The following is an 18916-nucleotide window of genomic DNA, read 5'->3' as shown; positions in this document are numbered from 1 at the left end:
AATTTTTGGATGGAAACCGTTAAGTGGTGGTAAAACCTATATTCGTGTGGTTTATGAGGTGGTAAAGTTTTTTTTTTTGGGAGGTGGTAAAACAGATTTTCGTGTTTTTGTGAGGTGGTAAAAAACAAATTTTCCTTTTAAAAATTATTATTATTGGTATAACTAAACAAATAATCAGAAAAACTTGAGTACCTTCCATCCTTTAGGAATTATGAAGCCCGCATAAGAGATTTCTGAGGCAGCCTCACGAGTACCTCCTAGAGCGGGTGGTCTTAATCGCATAGTTTCGCATACAACATTCCATAAATACTTCATTTTTTGAATATCATTCCAAGTCAATAGCTCCCCTTTTCTTTTTGATCGAGAAATTTCTAATTGCTCTTGTGGTCAAATTTATAACACAACAAAATACAACTTGTGTTAGCATCGGCAATAACGTAACCACTATCATTGGCATCAACTCATTAGAAGTTATACAACTAATTAATAACCTTATAATAATGCAAGGATCTCGTACCAATTAAATGTTGGCCTAGTGACACTGAATCTAACCTAACTAGTGGTCTAATTTTGGTATGCACACTTTGAGGGTGGGGATTTTCTATTCTCAAAGTTTCTACGCCGTTGTAAAATCAATAAATAATATATACATACCTTGTAATACTTTTGTATAAACGTCGGGATATTGAGCAAGGTAATCTACTGCAAATGTAATGGCAGTGCTTGTAGTATGAAAGCCACCAAATAGTACAGCAATAATCTGGCCTGCTAACTCCTCATCATTTGTGGTGATGCCATCTTTCTCCGAAGCTATAAGCACACGACTCAATACGTCTTGACCATCGATATCCATATTATCAGCCTTCGATGATAATAATTCCGATCTCCTCCTCCTAATTAGATCTATTAATTTCAGTTGAACAATCTTCGACGCTTTCATTGCTTGGCTATAAGATGTGCCAGGCAAATTTACAGGCAGCGAAAGAAGCCGGTCAGCCAAGGTGTAGAAGGGCTCGAAAAGTTCCCTAGCTGAATTTTCTGAACAATCGATAATCAGATGGCAAGCGAGAGAAAGAAAGAATTCTCTAGATAATGGTTCAACCTTGACTTCGTCATAAGGCACCCAATGCTGTTCCAAATGCTTGCGTGCCTTTTTATCCATTTTTGGTACATAATCTTGCAAAGATTCAAGCTTAAAGAATTTGTGTAATTGCTCCATGTATAATTTCCATGATGACGTACTTCTATCAGTATTTTTTAACGAAAAGGCATTGGTTACACTACGTGGTAACCAAGGCCTTAATTTCGTTACATTTGAGTATACAAACTTGTTACCTAATGGACCACAAAAAATTACCCAATTTTCCCCTCCAAATGAGGTTTGGAAGATATTGGGGTTGTGCTTCATCATCCGATCACGAATGAATTTCGGCGGATTTGAAATCAAGTCTAAAGTTTCACCAAGTATCGGCCACCCCTTTTTGCCCGGAGGAAGTTGGTTGAAAATAAGCCTAGACTTTTTGGTTTTAGAAAAAATAACAAGGAAAACGATTGTAGTAAGAGCTATACAAAATAACAAAAATATAGGTGCCATGATTAGAGGGATTATTGTGGAATATCAGGAAAATGAATTAAATGGATTATATCTACTTGTAATTTTTTTAAAAAATGTATAATCGGAATACGAAATTAGTAAATACGAAATTAACAAGTGATAATTACTAGCTGACTTTTTTTTTTTTGACACATACTAGCTGACTTCTATATATAGTTCTACACCTCTACATGATATTAACGTTCTCGGCGTAACTCACGTGTGTTACGTCGCGTTATCACTAGGGAGTATTTTATTATTTAAATTAATCAATAATGCTCAAATGAAGATGTTAGTATCATGACATTCTACTGCAAAAAATTAACAAATAAGGGAATATATTTAAAACCGTGTCTTGATTATTTTACAAGGTTACGTTTACCATATCAAGTGTCGGCAGAAAAAAATAATTATAAAATAAAATACCCGTTTAAAAAAAAAAGTTATCTATTAACTACTACGAGTACTGAAATAAAATATTGCTTACATCATTACACATCACACTATCTTATGTGTCATTTTCACATTAAAAATTTTCCTTCCAATTCTATGTATGATGTCATTATTTATTAATGACTTTATTTTTATTTTTAATCTACACAATTTTTTTTTTTTGAAAGAAGTCCTAAAAGACATTAAACTTCATTGATAATAGCCATAAGACATCTACAATTGACAATTAATGATAATGAAAACGAATTTAACAAAATCAAACAAGAATTAATCGGGGAAGGGCTAAGAATATAACAATTCAGCACATTCTCGGTTCATTGTCTCATACAACTTTTTGAGTGGATCCGTCGCCGTTTCGCAATTTTGTGAAAAAGTAAATTCTTGTGTTGATTTTGTAACCCGAATCCGATCCATAATCAATAGTAGCCCCGCACAACCAGAGACCAAATTAAACACAAATAAAACCTTGTCTTTCGCAAGAGATCGAAAAAACCTTGTCTTTCGAAGGAGATAAACCCTTTCTTTCGAGAAAAACATTATTGTAACCTAAGAAACAAAAAAACTTAAAAGAATATAAAGATTGGGCTTTCCACCGATGGAAGCCCCTTCAAAATTGACGATGGAGGCTAAAGTTTAGGAGAGAGAAGAGAGAGAGGAGGCTAGGGTTTTTTTTTTTTTTTTTTAATCTACACATTTGACTTCAATGCATAAGTATCTAGGTAAAATTCAATTATCCAAGTTTCTCTCCTAAATTATAGCTTTACATACTTTTTTTTTTTTTTGAAACCAATTTCACATACCTATTTTGTTAGGGTACGTTTGACATCGCTGTGGTGTTTTGTTTTTTGGTTTTTTGTTTTTTAAAAGTATATTATATATGTCACATAATGAATCAAAAAATATTTAGACTTATTAAAATCACAATAATTTGGAAAACTGACAATAGAAAAGTGAAAATACCTTTTTCTTGCTTCCTGTTTTTGGTTTTTAGTTTTTTTATTTAATAATAAAAAAAATAAAAAAAAATAAAAAATAACTGAAAACTGAAAACCAAAAATGATGCCGAACAAGCCCTTAGATGTTTGATTGTGATTTCAATATTTTTTTTTAACTTTTTTTAAATGAAACTATGTTCATAGTTAATTCTAATCTTCATATACAATGTAATGCAACAGAACATAAATTAAAAGAATGATTAATTCTATCCGTGCATCGCACAGGGATAACCTTATAAAATAGGACATTTTGTGAAAAACTACCTTATAACGCACTTTTTTTGCGAGAAACTACCTAATAAAAAAAATGTTGTAAGAAACTACCTAATAATAAAAAAATTGTAAGAAACTACCTTATAAAAGGATAAATGTTGTAAGAGACTACCCTTGGTCTTAAAGTCATCGTTGACTTTTATTTTCGATCATTGATCATATCACGTGCCATTTAAGAAAAAAGGAGGGAAAGGGTGAATTATTAGTCACGTGATTGGAACGTGATATGGTCAACGCCGGAAAATAAAAGTCAACGGTGACTTTCCAACCAATGGTAGTCCCTTACAACATTTACCCTTTTATAAGATAGTTTCTCATAACATTTTTTTTATTAGTTAGTTTCTCGCAAAAAAAGTGTTTTATAAGGTAATTTTTCACAAAATGTTAAAACCATAATATTATAAAGTGGGTGTAAAGTGGATGTAAACCATATCTCATCCTTCTATTTATTAATACGTACTAATATTATTGTAAAGTGGGTGTAAACACGAATAATTAATTCCTTTTAAGAAATTGAACAAAAATGCTATACTTAATATAGTTGTCTATGCACCCACACACATTATTAAATTAATACAAAATTAAAGCCCCATACGGGCCATACCCGAGCAGCTCACCTACTAGCATTTATTTATGGTTAAGTTAATGTTCTTGATCGAATGCCAACAAACTTGTTAGGATAAAGTCTTGGCTCAATGGTTCCTAGACATTAATTAATAAATTACACCGATCGACGCGTGATTTTATCATGAATTCCCAAATTAATACCATTTTAAGTAATATTTTAAATGCTTATCAAACAGGGGGTGTTCGTTAGCAAGATCCTATTTGTTAATAAAAACAATACACTTCCTAATAATAAATGTTTTAGTACTGTGTTAACAATGCAAAACGATTTGATGGAGCAGATTATAAGGAATATGTTAAACTAAACCATAAATAATAAAGAGTTATAATGTTTTTTCTAGCCACAATCATCATTTTCAACTACAAGAACGACCACTCATTAGGAATATCAACGGATTGGATTAGATTCGGGCAGGATGAAGTTTCACCCACATTTAATGCTTCGATTACAATCAGATTTTAGACGATTTTTTTTTCACAACTACAACAAATTGATAGACCCCCTCATCGAAAAAGGCTATAAATCACAGCGATATAAAAAAGGGTATGAAGAATGTACGCTTTGCAACAACGATCGTGGTAGCTCTGCTGTAAGGATGTTCTTATTTGATTCAATTGTCCTGTATTTATTATACTCAATTCTCTTTTTAAATGTCATATGACTTTTTATTTATGAATCACCCATATCCATCCGATCCACTTGCCACCTGCCTAACCCATCACCAGTTCCCATTCCGTCCGTTATCCGCGGGCAAAACGGGTGGATCGTATGCTTAGCGGATGATAGCTATAATAAAATTAACTTCACTTCAAATACATTAAAATTAAAAAAAAAATTGAAATATAACATAAATCAGCAGGCCCGGCTAAGGACCTGTGCAAACAGGCCCGGCTAAGGACCTGTGCAAACAGGCCCTTAGCACAGGGCCCCCAAATTCGGGGGGCCCAAAATTTTGGAGTCCAAGCTTTAAGTTTAAACAAAAAAAAAAAAAAAAGAAAAAAAAAAAAAGAAAAGAAAAAGTCAGCAACTCTGCAATACTCTTCACGTGAATACAGCCAGCTATTCCTCACTTCCTCCATTTACTCCCCACTTGTCTAGATTCTTCATCTCCTTCCTTGGTAATTAGCTCCATCGAGATAGCCCCAACTTCCCAAAATTTCTGAAATTTTCTTTAATTTCCTTTCTTTGATTCTTTGAATCCTTCCTATTTTGTCATTTAATTTTATTGTTTTACCCCCAAATTTTTAATTTTCCAAATTTGACATTTTGGTTTCAAAAAAATTACAACGGGTATGAAGAATTTTTCCTCAAATCTCGAATTGCTTTCAATGGAGATATTAATTTCGTGTATTCCACAATTAAACCCCTTAATTTTCGTTTATCAAACGGTAAAATTTTTTACCCCTTATAAATTCCATTTCAATCTTCAATCTTTTTCAATTACTTGTGTTCTTCGTACTCAAATTACATTTAACAAATAAAAAAACAATTAAGAAATTGGTTAACAAGAAGATCAGAGATTCAGAGCCAAGGGGGTTGCGGCAAATCGTGAATCGGCAATCGGTTGTGCGAGTTCGTTGCTGTCCTTGCGGTTGTGTATCCACAGTAGCACGTGAATTACTAAATTATCATATATCAATGGCAAGTGGATCGATTATCATGTTGTTTCTATCCTTTTGCAATTTAAATTATTAGATTAATTGTATAATTTATTGTTTTTTGGGTGAGTTGTTTGATTGTTTGTTTAATTAGTATTTAGTAAGTACTGTTAAAATTTTATTTTTATATTTTAATTGCCTCCCAAAAGAAAGTATGTCTGTGGTCATGATAAACGTATGAAAAAGAAAAAAAAAATGAAGAGTTAACTCAATCTCTAAGAGGATCCCTTCACAAATTTCTAATAAAAGAACCACAAATTTCTGTTGAAAATCAAGATGTTGATGATGTTAATGCTGAAATTCCTGAGAATGTTGATGATGTTAATGCTGAAATTCCTGAGAATGTTGATGATGTTAATGATGAAATTCTTGAAAATGTGGTTCTTACTGAGAATGTTAATAGTGTTGATTTTGATGTGCCCACTGATAATGATAATTTGAATAATTTGGATGATGATGAAGAGCATGATACTAATGAAAATGGTAATAATAATGAAGAGCAACCAACCCAATTTGATTACTCTTTTGATATATTTGATCCAAGAAATTGGGATGCTCTTGAATCGAAAATGATTGATTTAGTAGTGACGAAAGGCCCTAAAAGAGACCATTCTATTGTAAAGGGTCCTAAAGATAAATTTTCTAGACGCTTTATGGCTAATTTATATACTAGAGTTTTATCTAATGGAGAGAAATGTGATCGAGATTGGCTTGTTTATTCGAAAGAACTTGATAGAGTATTTTGTTTTTGTTGTAAAATTTTCAAAAAAGGAATTGGTAGAGGTCAATTAACTAATGATGGTTTTAGTGATTGGTCACATATTGGTGAGAGACTTAAAGAGCATGAAACCGGTATTGAACATGTTAAGAATATGACAACTTGGTATGAGTTGCGTCTAAGGCTCAAAAAGAATGAAACTATTGATAAAACGGCTCAAAGACTAATTGAGAAGGAAAAGGATCACTGGAAAAATGTTTTAGAAAGAATTGTTTCAATTGTGATATTCCTTGCTAAACATAGTTTGGCCTTTCGTGGTTCTAACGAGAAATTATATCAAAATAGCAATGGCAATTTTTTGGGCTTGATTGAAATGTTAGCAGAGTTTGATCCAATTATCCAAGAGCATGTTAGACGTATCACGAATGATAATTTACACTTTCATTACCTTGGGCAACATCCAAAACGAGTTAATAATTTTGCTTGCTTCTGCAATTAAAAATGAAATCTTAAAAAAATCAAACGAGCAAAGTATTTCACAGTGATACTTGATTGTACTCCTGATATTAGTCACCAAGAGCAAATGTCTTTAATAATAAGATATGTGGATGTCTCTAGATATTCTGTTACTGTTGAAGAATCTTTTTTAGGATTCTTAAATGTGAATGATACAACTGGTCAGGGGCTTTTTGATGTTTTACAAAAAGAATTGAAAAATCTTGGTCTTGACATATTTGATGTACGGGGACAAGTAGGATATGACAATGGATCAAATATGAAAGGAAAACATCAAGGTGTACAAAAGAAACTTTTAGATATAAATCCAAGAGCCTTTCATACTCCTTGTGGTTGTCATAGTCTTAATTTAACATTGTGTGATATGGCTTACTCTTGCAATAAAGCTAAGGATTTTTTTGGAGTTATACAATGCATATATACCATTTTTGCTAATTCTACTAAGAGATGGCAAATTATGAAAGATAATGTAAAAGTGTTAACTCCGAAACCATTGTCATCCACTCGTTGGGAGAGTCGTATAGATAGTGTCAGAGCTATAAAATGTCAAATGTCAGATTTTAGAGAAGCTTTACTTGAAGTGTCAGAAAATGATCCCCTTGATTCTAAACTAAGTAGTGAAGCTAAATCTTTGGCAACAAATGAGATAGGTGATTTTGAGTTTTTAATGTCAATTATTATATGGTTTGAGATATTGTCTGCAATTAATATGGTTAGCATGCTTTTGCAATCAAATGATATGGTTATTGATGTTGCTATGGAAAAAATAAAGGAGTTGATTTCATATTTTGAAAAGTATAGAGATGCTGGATTTTATAGTACCTTGAATGATGCTAAAGAAATTGCTATAGAATTGAATATCGATCCAATATTTCCTCAAAGGCGTGTTATTAAAAGAAAAAATTTAGATACCCCTTCTGTTGAGTTATCAGGGGAAGAATCTTTTATTGTAAACTATTTTCTTATCCTTGTTGATCAGGCTATTGTTTCTCTTAATAAAATATTTGAGCAATATCAAGAGTATAAAAGTATATTTGGTTTCATGTTTACTTCTGAAAAGTTAGAATCATTAGATGATGCATCTTTGAAGTCATGTTCTAGTCATTTTGAGCAAACATTAAGACATAATGGGCAATCTGATATTGATGGAAATGAACTCTATGTGGAGTTTAAGCTATTATGAGATATTTTTCCATCAATGCCAACAAAAAAGATGGGAGCTATTGATATATTAACTTTTTTTTAATGATGTAGATTGTTTTCCGAATGCTAGTATTGCTTATAGGATCTTATTGACTATTCCTGTGACAGTTGCTTCTGCAGAAAGAAGTTTTTCAAAATTGAAGTTGTTGAAATCTTATTTGTGGTCTACCATGTTACAAGAAAGGCTTAATGGATTGGTGTTGTTAGCAATTGAAAATGATCTTTTGGAGAAGGTGGAATATGAAGATTTGGTTGATGAATTTGCTTCAAAAAGTGCTAGAAGAATAGCTCTGTTTAAATAGTTTGATCTTTTAATAATTAAGATTGTATTTTGATATTAATCATATTATTTACAATTTAAATAAAGTACTTTGTGTTTTTTTGGCTTCGTTTTAATATGTTGTTATATGATAATTTCGTTTTAAAAAAAAATTAGGGCCCCATTTCTAAGTTTAGAACATGGCCCCCAAAATGATTAAGACAGCCCTATAAATCAGCTAGCGTCATCTTGTGCCTTGGGCTAGCACTTCACACCATCAGAGGCAAGGTTGATAGCGATCCAAGGATAGCTACGGTGAAGATTAGTGCATAAAAAAAATTATAGGTATATCATAATTTAGTAAATGGACCCTGACTTGGATCCGAATCCGAAAAATCCGAGTTCGAAGCCGATCCAATTTGTAATTTTTGGATCCAAATCTGGTTATTTTATTTGGACCTCCGAATGATGCGAATGCTTTTTTTTTTTTTTTTTTTGGTAATGTAAGATATACCTTTAATTACTTGTATTGTCCCAATAAACTTTATTTCTTATATCATTTAGTGCATAAAAAATTAGGTAAAACGTAGGCAATATAGTCTAAACATGACATATTTAAATTAGAAAAAATTAGAAATAAAAATCCCAACTTTCATCTATTTTGCTACAATAGTCCAAACTTTGGTTTATTCTGAAATAATCCGAACTTTAGGGGTTGTTCTTTTTCTTCAATCCCAAAAACCGGTGACCGGTTTATGGGTTAATTTTTTAAATATTTTTTTTAAAAGTGACACGTGTCACAAGTGAATTGGCTTAAATAATATATATATAAAAAAAACCCCAAAATCCCAACCACCAGCCAAACCCCAAAAAACCACCAGCCTATCACCAAAGGGTGGCGGCTGTTGCCCTTACCCCTCCCCACCCGTCGGTCCTCCTTTTTCCGTTTTCCTACTACCCTTAATTAAAACCCCCAACCTCCCTCCACTCGAAAATCGCTTAAAACAACCAGTCCCATTGCCAAAAACCCCCCAAAACTCCTCGCCGCCGTCAAAAACCCCATCCTCTTAGGGTTTTGAGGTGGTGGGAGGAACGATTTGGGGATTTTGGCGGTGGGAAGGGTTTTCATTGGTGGATTCTGGGTTTTGGAGTGGTGGTCTAGTGGGGAATGGGGGTGTTATGGGGATGGAGGAAGATGGCAACGCGGTGGGTTGTTTCATGCGGCTGGCCGGCGAGAAAGGGGCGGCAGGCTGTCAATGGGGTGGTGGTTAGGGTGGTGGGCTGGTGGGGGAAGGGGAGGTGACTGGTGGTTTGGTGATTTTTCATTTTTTTTGTTTTTTTGGTTTTTTTGTTAATTTTTTTTGGACCAATTAAGGCTTGACACTTGTCAAGTGACCTGATATAATAATTCATTGACTTTTGTTGACTGGTTAGGGATTGAAGAAAAGAGGAACCCCCAAAGTTCATATTATTCCAGAATAAACCAAAGTTGGGATTATTGTAGCAAACATGATGAAAGTTGGGATTATTATTTCTAATTTTTCCTTTAAATTATTAATTTACATAACAAAAAAATTGCAACAAACAAGCAAGCAATTGTTCCAAGTCATAATTAAAGCAATATCCTCGTATTTGGACTTGGATTGGATCGAACTCGGTCGGACTTTGTGCAGGGTCCAAGTCCGATCCGCCTTTGGTACAGATTCGGATCTATTTTATCGAATTCAGATTCGGACTCTTTTTAAATGGATTCAAATCCAAAAAATTTTCTTCGATCAGTTTTGTTTCGAATCGAACTCATATTGAATTGTCATCCCTACTAACATCTATTTAAACAGTTATTAGCTTATATATATATATATATATATATATATATATATATAGGGTTGCGATCCAATGAGAAGATTCTTAAAATGAGAAGAATGAGAAGGATGAAATGTGCATAAGTTTTTCACTAAATGTGCATTTTTTTTTCACTAAATGTGCAAAACAGATTTTCGAAATAATAAAATTTTTGAATTTTCTGGAAAATCATAAAATGTGCACATTATGTTCAAAATTTATGCACATCAAATTTGGTTCAAATTTTTTTTGCACATTTAGTTCAAAAAATATGCACATTCAGTACAAAAATTATGCATAAAAATCCTTCTCATTTGACCCTAAATCTTATGTGTATATATATATATACATGTATACATGTATATATATACATGTATACATGTGTGTATATATATATATATATATATATATATATATATATATATATATATATATATATATATATATATATATATATATATATATATATATATACACATACATGTATATATGAGTTTTTGGAGAAATGGAGCAATACTAATAATTATTATAATTATTCAAAATAATAAATTATTATCATCAATACAATATTAATTATTATTGTTGTTATTATTAATTATTATTTGAAAATAGAGCCGAGCCGAGCAGAGCAGAGCAGATTTCTTTTGAGCAGAGCAGCTCTAAAGAACGGGGCCTTAGTAGAAGGTAAATTAGAGGAGAGAGAATCTAAAATTAGGTCTAACTAATTGAGAGAAATGAAATAAATATTATAAAATATTTCTAAATAAAAATGACCTCAAAAGGAAAGTGGAGCAAGTTTTTAAAAACGGAGGGAATATTAAGAAAATTTAATCAACAAGTTTGAAAATAAAAAAATCAAGATAGGAATATCATTTGGAGGGACTAAGAATATTGGGAATCAAACTTAACTGTAGATCATAAAATAAATAAATATATATTGCGAATTGTATCAAATTTAGCTTTGTAAATTGTAGGGTGTTATAAACAACGCAGAAGTCCAAATAATGCAATAAAAATTAATCGAGAAATGCTGCTATAAAAAAGGTGCAAACATGTACCTTACATAGTTACATTATTACATAGTCTACCTGTACTATTTGTTTTTCACTTACCTCTCGACAAAACTTAAAAAATATGGGAGAGTTGAAGGTCATAAACTCATAATCAAAAATGACTCATTGCAAAGAATTGCTTCAGTTTTCAAAAGCTTTAAGAGGGTCTTTTGGATTAATTTCTGAGAATAATGGCAGATCAACAGGCAACAATTCCAGGCTTACTCCCACCTCTTTCAGCTTCTTGACAACTTCCTCGAACACAATCCTGTTGCCACCTTGGGCGAGGTGCAGGCCATCACTGCACATAATCACAATTTTATTCAAAACAAAAACAAAAAACGCACTAGTAAACACATCTGCAAAACAATATTTGATGTCTAATTCTTCTCGGCATAACTTTCCAAGTTAACAGAGTGATTTTGTAACAGGGTTCTATGATGCAGACCTACAGGAGAATTCTCAGATATGTTCTAGTCTGCAGAAGGCATAAAATATCCATCAAATCTCAAAGAAAATGTTTAAAGAATTAGAAGGACATGTTTGGTTCAAAAGGAAGCCAAACACCCTGCTATTTTATTCTACCATTTCAGCGCTTAGTTTATCCATGAAATCTCAAAGCATGATATGATTTTAGGGCTAGGGTAAATGGTTATGGCATTAAAATATCCATCAAATCTCAAAGATTATTATCACTGATGTGATTTTGAGATGATAAAAATAAAGTAGATTTTAGGGCTAGGGTAAATGGTTATGCTTCGTAGATATATCAATCATCAATGTGCAGTGTGCACACTTTGCTAAGGATTTTCTTTGGATGTACAAGGCTAATTAAGTGAAAACTAATCCCATTTTGAAATCTGCACAGTGCCTACTGCATACTTGGCATTATTCTCAAATTAAAGGAAAATCTTTTTCTTGTCATGATAATGCAGTGGTGACTTCTGACTTTAGCATCTCTAACATATAGCTCTACGAAAAGTACCTGAGACATGAATTTTTCCAATCAGAAAATTCTTGCATTTTGGTCCACATATCGATTACTGGTGTTGCACATTCTCTTGCAACATCAACACATGCTTTGGCATAGGCACCAGCAGCCTCATTTGTTCTCTCAGGTAGACCACTTGGATTCTCAATATAAGGGTGCCTGCACCAATTACTCATCAAAGTGAATACAGTGGTAAACATGATATAGTACGGGCTACAACTTGCAAGATAGTAAACTGATAAAAATATTACGAAGTAATTATTATTTATAGAACAGTATAAGCTGAAGAAAACTTAACAGTAAACGTCCAGCTTCATCTATTGGAGGGGGCGTGATGAAGAGGATAACAGCAGTCTCCCATTTTTTCTGCACCCAATAAAAGCAAGTTCAAGCCCAATTTTAGAAATTGTGCAGCAGTTAGCATAAGTACCAGCACTTGACTGGTTCAGCTTGTGTAACACAAACTAACACAATGACAGATGATAATATATGTACCAATATAACATTGAAGCCAAGGAAAACCAGGAATCTATGCACATTCATCCTAATAACGCTTCATTGTGAGCTAATCTTTGGCCTGAGTACGTACTATGTAGTACTGCAGCGGTTCATGCATTCAAAAATTTAATTAGGAAGGGCTAACGTTTTTTAGGAGGATAACCCAGTTAACACTTTAAACTTAGAATATAGAATTATTGCAATTGAAAAGAAAATGACATAACCAAAAAACAAATTTAATTTTCGTTCAAAAAAAAATCCACTATCAACTGATCATCTAAGTGGCACCTCTATATATGGTTGTTTTAGAAATCAATTTCCCATTTGTAAGGAATAATTTGCTGATGGCTAGCATTTGAATAAATTACTTTCTCATCATATTGATGTATATACAATTTCAAAAATATTTCAATAGCCATATTGTCAATTCCCATAACTCAACACAAGGGCCAAATTGTCCATTAGAATTTAGAGACATTATCAGGGATCAAAAGTTTCAAATAACAATATAGCATATATGTTCCTGGATCACTTCCTTTAAATTTCTGTTAGATTTCTAAATTATTAATATATATATATATATATATATATATATATATATATATATATATATATATATATATATATATATATATATATATATGGTCAATGGGATAGCATACTAATTTGCTTATTTCCTTTGAATCTTCTTCCTTCTAATTCTGTTTTATACACTTGATGCACTATGCATTCCCCACTGCCTATGTTTATTCAGTTTGCAATCATGTTCATTATATACTATAAAGAACAGTATCTTAATGTTGCTGTGCTGGATAAACCTATGACTCTATGAGTACCTCTCATAAAATGCATGCGTATTAGATAAAACTAATATGGTGAATCACTAAAATCCAAAAGTTAGTATCTAAGCCTAATTTATATAGGCATGAAAGGTGCTCTGATCCCACATTAACAACATTCTAAAGGCTGTAACATGACATACATTCTTTTTTATACATTCTGGATCAATGATTGCATTATTACCACATTAAAATATTGCAACAATCGATGACACATGAAACCACAAGAAAGATTAACAAGTGCTTTGAAACTTAGAGCGTTATTCTTCCATATCTCTTTGTGGAAATCAAACGCCAACCATGAGAATGACATGCACTGTTTGACACAGAAGTATGCGCAAATAAAGGCAAATGATATCACAGTCATAAGTTTCAACATAAGAATTAAGAAAATGGTGATAACTGATTTCCATGTATGGAACTTCTAAATGCATTGCAAACTTTGACACCATTTCAGGGTGCACTTTTTGTAAGAGTCTTATCAAGAATAAGATGACATAGGACCAATGCAGCTGAAGGGGGTGCTTAATACTTCAAGACTAACAATATACACTCCCCCAAAGGAGAAGAACAATTCTTCGTATATGAGTATCAACTTAACATGAATGAAATACAGAGTAATAGAAATTTAACTAATTGAATAAAATAATGCAATTCTTTTTTGTGCCAAATCAATATCTAGTTTAATTTTGTCAAATACTGATATTTTTTAATACATTATTAGCAATTCATATGCAATAAAACGAGATGGGAATGGTCCATCAGTTGCATTCTTTCATAATTTTAGAAAACACTAAAACAGTAAGGCTAATATCTCCTTTAAATTTATTCTCATTGGCAAAAAGTTAGCCCAATAACTTTATGGGAAACTAATTCTTTAAATCCAACCCTCTAATCTAAAAAGTTGTACTACACATATATTCAACCAAAGCAATGTTTGACAAATCCTTACAACAGAATATTAACTCCATGAAAAGCCTAAGATACCACCCCATACATATCCAAAATGTTTACTGTCCGGATTGGATTCCTAGAGAACCTTCATATCACAACCCTTTCCCAAAGTGGTGTGGTCCTATCACTCCTATACTACCAAATATAATTCCGCTACGACACCTACCATATCATTCATTGCTTGCAAAGCATAGCAAGTTAGCAACAAAAGTTCCTTTTACAGAGTATTATATAGTTACTCTCAAATTCAAAAAATCAAAATGCCAAACCAAAAAACCAAACTTCTCTCTAATCTATCCATTTTGATTACAACCGATGACAAAACAATCGAACCTACTCAACTTTCCCTTTTTCCTATTATGCAAGAATCGAATGGCCAATAACAAAATTCGATATCCCTTTTAACTTGAGATAAGGTTCAATGGTTAAGAACTTAGTCTATTTATGTTATACCAATTCCAAACACTTACTCAATCCTAGTATTTCATTAACCAAACACCCCTAATAGGCTAATAATTAAATGATCTAACAAGCCAGGGCCACATTCATTATTTGAAAGTTTAGCCGAGATCATAAGATTCGTAAGTACAAGTACCAAAAACTTTTAATCCATAAATAATGTACAAAAAAAAAACCAAAAATTAAAAAATGTGATCAACCAAATCGACTAGAAGCAACTTAGCAAAGTCGACAACTTTACAAACTGACACTCGTAAACATTCTATTATGCTCCACATGTGTGCATAACACAGAGACAGAAAGAAAGACTCTGAAAAAGAGAGAGTTTAAATGATGACACACCTTGAGGAAAGAGAAAATGGTGCGAAGGTTTTCTTTGTATTCATCCAAAGGCACGTGTTGAAAGGCAGCATAACCATCAAGAAGACAAGCATCATTGGCCCCAAAAAACACCGTCACCGCCATTGGCGCCGCTTCATCCACCGCCGGAAACACCTTATCCAACACTTTCACCGCCCATCTAGTGTTGTACCCACTGTAACCTCTCATCAATATATCAGCCTGAAACCCAGATTTTTAACTAAATTAATCAAAACCCACAAAAACCCAGATTCATAATCTTGAATAAAATCAAATTTTGCAAGTTCCCAAAAAAAAGAGAAGTAAGAGGAAAGATTTGCGTCATTGAGGCATATCGTCGAACAGTTGGTGTGCATACCGTACGAGAGAAATGATTAGCAAGTGAAGCTCCCCAACCTCCATTGCTAAATGATTCTTCAGTAATGGAGTCTCCAAATAGGTAGATTTTGGGTCTCATGGTTTCTCAAATGATCAGCTTTGTTGCGATACAGTATTTAAGGACTTGTTGAGGAATCAATTGTTAATTCATGGAGATTGATGAAGTTTATTAATTTAAAGCTATCCCCTTCGTCCCTAAAGTTCGACCAAGGAAAAAGTAATAAAAGTACCTAAAAAACAAAATTTTATACGAACAAGCTAATTTTGCAGAATATTATCGTAAACTGTCAAATTGATGGGTATTTTAATACAAATAGGTTTATAATTTTGAGATTAAAATTAGATCAAAAGAGTCGATTTTAAACAAACTAACACTGACCAAAAAAAAAAAAGTAAAAACCAGTGTTTCTTGTACATCATGGTTTCATTTTCACGGTTAGAAGTTAGAAATTGGATAAATCTTCAACATGGTAAATCTGTAAATCATTCCAAATTTCTTAGAGGTGGTCGTGTTTGGTAGAGTTTCGGGGTTTTGCCAGTATACTTGACCCATTTCAGACCAAATATCGCAAGTCCAGTAATTTCGGGCTGGGTTAAACAAGATCAACAAACCGTTTAGAAGCTGGGCTAAAAATAGCTGTAAACTTGGACCGCCTTTAACAAACAAAAAACACTCCGGTCCAAAAATTCTGTCTAAATTTAGGGGGGTGTTTGGTAAGTGGGAATGAGAATATATATACCAACATGACTAAGGACGTGTTCGGCAAAATATAACTGTGAAGGTAGCTGTAGCCGTGGAGGCAGCTGTTAGCTGTGTAGGTAGGTGTTATCTGTCAACAAGCTGTTAGCTGTGAAGATAAATAATTTAGATATGAGTGTTCGGTAAAGTAGCGGTTGACTAGCTGTTACATATAAAAATCAATATTTTATTTTTAAAACTATAGATTAAATTTTCAACAGCAACCTCAAAAGCTACCTCTAATTTCAAAAGCTAATTTTTCTAACTTTTCACAAAAGCTACCTCCACCACTAAAAGCTGCCCTAGCCACTACCTTACCAAACACTCACATTTTTTGTTAAGTAGTGGTTTGACCAAGTCAAACCACTAAAAGCTACCTAAAAGCTACTCAAAAGCTAGCGCCGAACACGCCCTAATTCCCTTGTTTGTTTTAAGGGAATGGGAAATAAAATTCCAATGACCACATTCTTATTACCTAGGGGACTGAAAATAGCAATTAGTATTAGGTATTCTTGGAGTATATTGTACTCCAGGCCCAATCTAATAAATAGGCTGGAAACCCAACTTTTAAAAAAAAAAAAAAAGCGCACGTATAATTTATTTCATGAAATAACAAGTTAACAAAACGAAATAACATAAAAACATAAAATAGAAGCATATTATTCTAGTTCTGAACATGATATTTATTGTTATTGAACATGTAATTTTAGAACTACTCGATTTTATTTCATATTTTATGACTTTAGAAACATACTATTCTTATAACTAAAAATATCATTTTAGAACTAAGTGATAAATGTTTTTTATTACATTATTTTAGAATTAATAAATGTTATTTTATAAATAGAAGCATGTTATTGCTTTAACAAAAAAAAAAAAAAAAAAAAAAAAAAAAACATGTTATTTTTATAACTTGGAATATTATTCCAATTTTTATAAACATTATGTTATTTTATAAAAAGAAACATGTTATTTATATAACTTGCAAATTAACTATTAAAGCACATGTTATTTTTAATTGACGTTTTGTTACTTAGATTACACTATATATTACTTTTCAAAATGAATCATCAAATTTGCAATTGTGCAAAATCGAGCCGCCCCACCCTAGCAGGATGGTTGATTCCACTGTCGTCATCAGGGAGCTTTGGCAAGGGTTCTGCTTAGCTTGCCGAAGCCTTACTCAACAAGGATCGTACAACTTGCCAGGTTTGGGATGAAGCCAAGCTAATACAAATCGACCATCATCAACGTAGATACACAGCAAATTTCGCAAAATCATCTTCAATTTAGAAGTATAATTGATGAAAAGAGGAAAAAGAATGATTGATTGGATTGAGAGAAAAATCAGAACAAAATATTTGCAATTGGAAAAAAGAGGATTATATTCATTACCATTGAAAGAAAATAAAGGGAAACAAAGCATATCAAGAAGAAAAGGAAACAAATCAGGAAAAAGGAGGGGACACTAGAAGAAGAGCTGAAAACGTCGTCGTTTTGAACCCGGAGTACCACGGTACTCCGGGAGTAAGGAAGAAATTGCGTGAAAATAGGGGAAGGGAATTGAGAAGGGTATGAAAAGACCAAATTGCCATTAATGAGAAGGGTGAAAAGGAATGGGAAAAATATGAATAAGAGCATTAATGTAATTTCTTAGTAAATATCAAGATATCCCTAGCAACTACTAAACTATACACTTTTATTCCCTTTCATGAATTCCCAACAACAAATTCCCACCCATATACCCCAAATTCCCATTGTTCCCACATGCCAAACGTCTCGTAGGTGTTTTACGATCTAGGCTGATCAATTTTTCGAATTATGCAAGTACTAGGGGTGTTACGAGCCAAGCTTCTCTAGGCTCGGCTCGAGCTTGAAGCTCGTCGAGCCTAAGAGATCAAGCTCGGCTCGAGCTCAGAACCCTGAAACGTGAGCTTGGCTCGAGCTCGATCTCGGCTCGGGGCTTGTTTTTAAGTTGTTGAGTCTGATATCATGTATGCTTGTTTTCATCAAATATTCCCTTTTCCAGCCTACATACACCCACAATCACATTAATTCTATCAAAATTTTCATTTTAGGTTGATTGCAGATCTTCTAATTATATAAAAAGTTTAATCTTTGCAAAAAAAAAAAAAAAAAAAAGTTAGATCGAAAAACTTGTAATTACCTAGAAGAATGGAAGTGGTGGTCGGTTTTTGGAGATTCAGAGCAATCTACCACCGCTATATTCGACCAGAGCTCGTTCAATGTAGCAGAAAGCTAAGGGGGGATTCCGAAGAGATGCAAAGGAGGAAAGAGGCTAGGGTTTTAGAGTTGGTGTTTTGTTCTAATTGGTGTATGCAATCACCAGTAACTCAATAAGGGACTTAGCCCAATTCAGGAAAGTCCAAATAAGACAATTGACCCCAAAATGTAGTTTTTACAAAGTAATAAATACTCCATAATTTATTTTAGCTAAATTTATAAAACGTTATTTATGTATAAAATAATATTCGAGATTGTTCACG

General features: G+C 32.8%; 1 protein-coding gene and 2 pseudogenes across 1 annotated transcript; 1 reads left to right on the top strand and 2 right to left on the bottom strand.

The window, feature by feature from the left end:
- Nucleotides 1–616: 616 nt before the first annotated feature.
- On the bottom strand, nt 617–1219 carry LOC145610855 (beta-amyrin 28-monooxygenase pseudogene; annotated as a pseudogene).
- Nucleotides 1220–5581: 4362 nt separating this feature from the next.
- LOC145610854 (uncharacterized) lies at nt 5582–8386 on the top strand (annotated as a pseudogene).
- A 2758-nt stretch (nt 8387–11144) lies between these two features.
- Nucleotides 11145–15888, bottom strand: LOC145611794 (GDSL esterase/lipase At5g45920-like). The gene is made up of 5 exons (XM_081667161.1): nt 15651–15888; nt 15275–15493; nt 12481–12548; nt 12177–12341; nt 11145–11492 (listed from the first exon to the last, which is right to left on the bottom strand). The coding sequence occupies exons 1-5, from the start codon at nt 15747–15749 to the stop codon at nt 11333–11335; spliced, it is 711 nt and encodes a 236-aa protein (XP_081523287.1). The 5' UTR covers nt 15750–15888; the 3' UTR covers nt 11145–11332.
- Between the last annotated feature and the right edge of the window lie 3028 nt (nt 15889–18916).

The sequence above is a fragment of the Chenopodium album genome, chromosome 24 (assembly GCF_948465745.1).
Source record: "Chenopodium album chromosome 24, dcCheAlbu1.1, whole genome shotgun sequence".
NCBI classification, from domain to species: Eukaryota; Viridiplantae; Streptophyta; class Magnoliopsida; order Caryophyllales; family Amaranthaceae; genus Chenopodium; species Chenopodium album.
The sequence above is the reverse complement of the archived record's forward strand: the minus strand, read 5'-3'. Positions and strand labels throughout refer to the sequence as shown.